Source organism: Cryptomeria japonica, chromosome 5 (assembly GCF_030272615.1).
Source record: "Cryptomeria japonica chromosome 5, Sugi_1.0, whole genome shotgun sequence".
NCBI lineage: Eukaryota > Viridiplantae > Streptophyta > Pinopsida > Cupressales > Cupressaceae > Cryptomeria > Cryptomeria japonica.
Genome location: NC_081409.1, coordinates 739345205 through 739352354, shown reverse-complemented (window position 1 = coordinate 739352354; position 7150 = coordinate 739345205). Strand labels below are relative to the sequence as shown.

The 7150-nt window shown below is 32.7% G+C and overlaps 1 protein-coding gene across 1 annotated transcript; it reads right to left on the bottom strand.

Annotated features, from left to right (window-relative positions):
• Positions 1–226: 226 nt before the first annotated feature.
• Positions 227–6892, bottom strand: LOC131028901 (ankyrin repeat-containing protein At2g01680). The gene is made up of 3 exons (XM_057959275.2): positions 5999–6892; positions 1719–2200; positions 227–1313 (listed from the first exon to the last, which is right to left on the bottom strand). Exons 1-3 carry the CDS (start codon positions 6459–6461, stop codon positions 495–497), a joined length of 1764 nt encoding a protein of 587 aa, XP_057815258.1. The 5' UTR covers positions 6462–6892; the 3' UTR covers positions 227–494.
• Positions 6893–7150: the final 258 nt, after the last annotated feature.

The window sequence follows — 7150 nt, the reverse complement described above, 5'->3', positions numbered from 1 at the left end:
GACTGCCACCTCCATGACGTAAATTATAAAATAGCTTGGTTGTTCTGATCTTCTGCCAAACTTGAAAAACGTGATATTCCAACGTATGCAAATGAGATAAGAATCCGATTAACTCTAATACAACTAATGACTACATTGTTTGAGATAAGAGAATTGTTTATCATAGAAAAAATTATAATCTCCAATTTGTTAGAAAATAGAATTATTAATAACTTATCATCCAATATTGATTACAATACTAAAAAACGTGTATTCATACTGGAAGGAGGAAGCCCGATTACATAGAAGATGAAAACAAACTAATAAAACGCCATCGTGAAAGGATGAACTGCAACCAGAGGCTGTACAAAAACATGGACACGCTGCTGAAAATCCATCTTCAAAGCACCCTGTGAAAGTTAAAGATATAGTGGACGTACGGGCTTAAAAAGGAGGAGAAGACAAGTTTATTGTGGCAATCACCTCTCCAACAATAGAAATGCATAAGGAAGGTGTCACTTTATTTGGCTGTAACCGTAGGTGAAAATTACTATAAATATGAGGAGAAAAGGGGGAATTATATAGATTATAACCTGCTGAAATTGGGTTTTAAGTTTTTGCAGGGAATCATTTGTGGTCCTAAAATAATATTCGAAAGTCCAGACAAGGGCTAGAAGGATAATAGCAACTGTGGGAACAAGCGATGCTGTCAAAATTTCGCCTCCAAAGATTAACTGATATTCCTTGAAATTTTTATCCTTATGTTTTTCTAGATTGCGAGGTATTGTGGCCAGGATGATTGCACTTACAAATGCAAGAGCTGCTGACATTACTGAGAGTTCTAAACAGAGCAGGGATATTTTTGTCAATGGAGAGCGATCCACGGTAAGCTTTTCCTGTAGTCTTTCCCTAAATATCCATGCCATCACCACCGTGATGGAGGCAAAGAAGGCAAGACAATCTGAAAATAAGAACACTTGAAATAGGGTTTCTAGTGCCATGTTGGTATCTTCATCTTTATTAGTTCCTCCTGGCACCTGAAATGCAGCTGCAAATGTCACTGTGGCAACTAAGGATGCCACCAGCGTGTCCACTGACATTACATTTTCGTTATTGCTGTTGTTCTGGATTTTACTCTCATTTAATTTCCTTGAAGCTTTGGAATGTAGTATGAAACTATGTTTTGCATCCTGATCTTTGAGAACCATTGCAATCCTACTAAAATTGCAGTTGTTGTCAGATTCAGCACCAGCTGCTATGTCAAGTGCACTCTGCCCATCATTGTTTATAGCATTCACTTTTACGCCGGAGAATGATATTAAATATTCCACAAGCTGCACCATCAACAAAATAAAATTATTGCATCAAGTTTAGTTTAAAAAAGAAATATAGTGAAAAACCAATTTACCAGCTTTTTATTTATTTAATTTTGATTCCTTAAAGACTTAGGAGATCACAATTAGCTGTCCAATCTATGATAACTTGCCATTACATTGTACCCCAAATAAGGACTGTATATAATTGATATCCTCTCAAAATGGAGAGCACCTATGTAAACAGATAGTGTAAATTAATCAACCATACCAGTTATTTATGTGGTTTATTAAAATTCCTGAGAACAAAGTAATAATCATAATTGAATCAAATCAATTAAGTTGGTGTTAACCAAATTATAACAGTACAAAATGAGTTAACTAATTTCAATGAAATTATAGTTGATGGAGACGAGAAAAGTTAACCTGAGGGTCTACTCCATTTTTAGCCGCCAAATGCAATGCAGTATTGCCAGAAATGTCACGGTCGTAACTGACCAATTTCACAATTTTTGTTGGCTGGAAGGGAGATAAGAGTTTCTGTACAACATCAAATTGATTATACTCCACAGCGAAATGTAGAGCAGTTTTAAGATCTGTACTACGAATTTCTATACAATCTGGGATTAGAAATATAAATCTTTCAACTATATCCATACAACCATTCAATGCTGCAACATGAATTGGGCATCTTCCAAGTTTATCCTTCTTCGTCATTAAACTCTTGTTGAACCAATGACTACAGCACCATGAATTTAGTTTTGTGTTCATTATTTCATTTGCAATGTCCATATGTCTTCCATGAATTGCAATATGCAAGGGAGTGACACCACAGACATCAGGAATAAGAGATATAAGATGTAGTATATCCCATAAGCTTGGCTTCCCTAATATAATCTTCACAACATCTGCATCACATTATAAATAATTACATTTCATGGTATCATGGTGATCTTATAATGACAAAATTATAAGACAAGCTACTATAAAGCATAACTTGAAAAAGAAATAATATACAATGATTTTAAGACGATTCCTACTACCTTAATTATTGACTTACTTCTAGGTTATATGAATGAATTTAGATCAAAAACATGGGAGAGAGACATAATACATTAGGCTTGATGTGATTTTTGGCATGGCATAGAGATAGTATAGAAAGTGGATTTGTTTCTAAATAAAAAAATAGAATTCATAATTTAGAATTAAATATTTATGAATTTATATCTATATTTAAAAATTAAATTGATGTTCTGAAAAGTATATTGGTATCTTTAAATTTTTTTTATATTTCATCAATTCAAAATAAACTATAAGATTTATAAAGACATTAAATGATAATGATATAAGTTAATTATTTGAATTATAATTCACTCATTATTATTAAAATTTAAGAGATGTAAGTATGTTAAATACATAAAAAAAATACTTATTCAAATTATGAACAACTTTTCTTAAACAATAAGTTTTTATTAATTAGAAATTGCATTATTATATATGACAAATTTTATAATAAAAACAAAGATAAACAATATGAAAATCTATTAATAATTTTAATCTAATATAACTATTATGAAGAAATATCAGAAATTTAAAAATTATTCAGAAAACAAATAATATAGTTATTAAGAATATCAAATAATATAAGTATACAATCAACTATACTATGAATATATAAGGAAATTAAATAAATATTTACAATGATAACATCATATACTATAAATATATTTGATCAACCTAAAATTGTTTATATATAATATAAATGTAGTCAACTTAAAAAATTTCATTTTTATAACAAAATTTAAGTAAAATTTTAATATAAATGTACAGTCCACTTTAAAAATTTCATTTTTATAACAAAATTTAAGTAAAATTTGGATGATGGTAAAATTATATAATATGAATTATACTTACTACAATTTGTAGGTTAAACAAAACAAAATTTCACTTTTTAATAGTTGAAAGGTCAAAATAGAAACAAAATAGAAGAATATGAACAATAGATTGTGACTCCCTTTTACAGTTTAACAATATTGTAAACTTATGTGATTAATATTATATTTTAGAAAAAAAAAAAATAATATTGAGATATTTAAGGAATAAAAGGAAAATTTGTAGTTTTTTTTTTTATGGGTAGGAACAATTATAGTTTTGATTACATAAGCATTGGTAATTACTCAGGCTTGTTACAAATTAGCCATCAAGAAGAGGAATCAAAACTCACAAGCAATAAAAATTAGGCAAAGAGGCAAGGAAAACAAGTCTCATGGGAAGTGAGACTAGAAAAAATAAGCAATGATCCATAGAAGCAAAAAAACCACCTTGGCAAACAAAGTGAGTATCAAAAGAACATCAACCAAGAATAACACGGTCAGAAAAAGCCATAAACTAGAAAGCTACATAGTCAAAGAGCTTTAAAATCATACTTTAGAAAACTCCTCAATGAGGGATTGGGAAATACTATAGTTCCTTATGTTTGTTTAAAGGAACCTAATTGAAGGACTCGTGATCTTGATGCAACATGTTTTCTCTTAGCCATGCAAGAACCACTAACCATGGCCTCTCTTTGAGTGGAATCCAACACCTTCTAAGTGGAATCCAATACATTCCCACAAGAAGGCTAAAAAGAAGTCTTATAGAGATAATCAAGATCATTAGGTCTTATAGGTGAAGACTAGCATCCAAAGTATTAACCTTTGCATAATCATCATGGCACAATAAGGAGAAGTGCCCAACTTAAGAAAATCATACTGGCTTTGGAACACATCAAATTCTTCGACTTCGTAGAAACCAAGATTGGAATAAAGTTTCACGTTGTTCATTAAATCAAACCCAACTTTGATACAAACACAATTTTTTGTAAAAGGAATCTGCTATCTAGTTTAAATGACATTATCCATGGTAATAAATTGACCTATAAACTTAGATATACCTTGAAAGATATAATCATCTCAAAACTCAAGAGCCAAACCTAGGTGGGAACCAAGTTTAACTTTATTGCATTAAAATTGAGATACCATCTTTGCATGTACGAAAAAAGCTTAAAATACAACCATTCATAAGAGCCTTTACACTCAATAGATTAGAAGCACTCTAGAGGTTGGAAACTCATTTATGAATAAAATCTATGTTAGGTTTCTAACCCATAAATCTCCCAATGAGAGCATGATGTAAGTTAGGCAAAAAAATGTCAACCCAAGCATATGTTATTAAAAGAACAGAGCTTGGGAGAGAAGAGATATGATCAACCATAAGAAGGAAGACCTTCACAACACCAAACTAGAATATTCTCTAGTAGATATAAAGGTAGCCTCCAACTAGAATGATAGCCCAGAAGATGAGTTCATAATAGGGGATAGAGAGGGTACAACCACAAAACCATGCTTTCCTCTTAGATAAGACAAGCGACAGATGTACAATTTTAATCTCCATCTTTGGTTGTGGAGGCAATAAGCATTTCTTGAGACTAGTTGTATATTAGGCCTCTGATCATAATGTCAAAAGGGAAACATCCTCAAACCCTATAGGGACCATAGAGGGCCCAAGCAAGGAAGTGTGATGCATAGTGTGAAACTCCACTATTGTCAACACAAGGTAGCAATAGAAAGCCCTTCTTAAGGTCAAGGTCACAAGACCTAGTCCTAGTAGGAATAGGCTTTGTAGTGCACTAGACCTTTGACCACAAGGACATAAGAGAAACATCGTCATCAAAATCTACCTTCTGAAACCCTATAGAGCCCATAGAAGCTCTACCATATTGAGGAAGGAAATGAACTTCCAAAAAGATGCCAGGGAAGGATTCATCCTCATCAACATGAGAAGTAAGACAAGGAACCAGATCTTCTACCTCAAAAATACCTAGCTTTCCTTCCACATCAATGTCTCCTCCAATGCCAAACTCAATTGGAGGATCAACCCTACTACATAGAGAAACCCCAACCACTTGCAAACTTGACTCAAACTTCACTAAAGAGTCTCTATCCCCTTCATCGTTGGTCATCCCGCCCTCGACATGACCCTCACCAACACCAAAAGCATCACCATCATCACATGATGGATGTGCAAAAATAGATTGTGTAGAGAAAAAGATTAAGATTTGTGTAGATCCCATCACATCCTCCTTATTAAAACCCATCCATTAAAAATAGAAAAAAACTGATTATTTTCATTATATAAAGTGGAAGAGGGCCAAAACTTTTTTCGATTCTTATTTTAATCGTTTTATTTAGATGTTACTAAATTTAATGATCAAATAATTAATTATAATTTTACATCTCAAAAATATAAAGAAAACAAACATTTATCTAATATTTTAATAAAAATCCAATTAAAATTTAACTATTAAATAAATATTATTTTAAATATTCTATTAAAAAACCTATGTAAAAGAGTTTAAACACCATATGCATTATCATCAGCATTAACAAATGTTATCATAAAAACTCGAAATATTATATAAAGAATTAATACATTATAAACAATTAATATGTAACAGAGGCAACATAAGCAGTGGATCCTCTTTGATACAATTATAATAAGCTTGTGGCTGGTGTGTGATGTAGACTATGTTAGTGATAGCTTTCCTGGGATCCTGCTTCAAAATCCAACTCTGCTTCAAAAGAATAGACTTTTTTCCCAATCTATCTAATAAAAGACATAATTTACAGATGTTCTTGAAATAGATAAAATAATGGTTATAGCATTACCTAGATGGCCTTCGTAAGCTGCAACATGAAGGCATGTTTGGTGATCATTCCTTGGCCATAAAATCATATACCATGGAGTGGCTTCCATCAAAAGCCTCACTGCTTCTACATGACCGTTCTCAGATGCTATTATCAAAGCCGTCTCTCCAAACTGATTACGTCTGGAGGCGGCGGACTTGTTGTAGCCAAGCAGACTGCTTATCACTCGTCCATTCCCACCTTTAGCAGCCTCATGCAACGCCGTATTTTTATCAGTGTTGCGAGCTTTTGTCATACAACGGTAACCACTCAAGTGGGTTAGAGCCCATGAAACAATTTCACCGTGCCCTTCTCTTGCAGCGATGTGGAGAAGACTGTTTCCTTCAAATGCAACCTCTCGCAGAAGGCGAGGGTTCTGCCCATATAACTTTTGAATACTGCTCAGATCGCCATCTCTGCAGGCAACGAACACATCAGCCCTCATCCTTCCTTTCTTCTGCTTCCAAAATTTTACAACTTCTCACTAAATTCTATGCATTAAATCTCTGACAATCGTTTGAATTTATAGTAAGGAAATGGATCTAGAAAACTGTGGTTAGAGAATATTTTTCTTTTCAACCAACAAATGGATAACCTTCAGTTGAGAAGAGAGTCGGTAGGGTTGTGAGGGTAGTGAAACAGAGGCCATGGGTTTAGATTAGACAGTAAAAATATTATCACTGTTTATGTGCGACTTCTAATCACATCATCGAATGATAACATGGTTGATTTGAGACCTACAATCTGTTTGGCTTTTTACTAAAACCTTCATCGGTTCTTTATTTTAACCTACAAATCCATCAACATGATGAGGAAAGAAGCTTAAACAAAAAGACTAAAATCTTCAATATACAAATTGTGAGATACATAATATGCCAACTCTTTCCGTTAAATGTTTTGCAGAACTTCAATCCAACTCTATGTTATTTCTTTTAATAAAAACCTCAATCTATCAACAATACAATATATTCTAAGACCTTTAACCCATTAATAAAATGGAAAGCAAATCTAACTACTCATACTGATGCTTCTTTTAGCTTTAAGGACAAATAAAAAGAAGCGAAAGCATCTTCCAGTGTTCTTCAGTCTGCGTTGGAAAACATGCTTTGTTTGGAATTCGGTTGGCAGCTTTTT

Bases quoted from the DNA above. Each gene is read 5' to 3' on its own strand.
- LOC131028901 (XM_057959275.2), bottom strand. From the start codon at position 6,461: ATGAGGGCTGATGTGTTCGTTGCCTGCAGAGATGGCGATCTGAGCAGT. The intron at 2,201-5,998 runs GTAATGCTATAA...AATGTGATGCAG, and splicing joins AGCTTACGAAGGCCATCTAG to ATGTTGTGAAGATTATATTA. The intron at 1,314-1,718 runs GTTAACTTTTCT...TTGATGGTGCAG, and splicing joins AAAATGGAGTAGACCCTCAG to CTTGTGGAATATTTAATATC.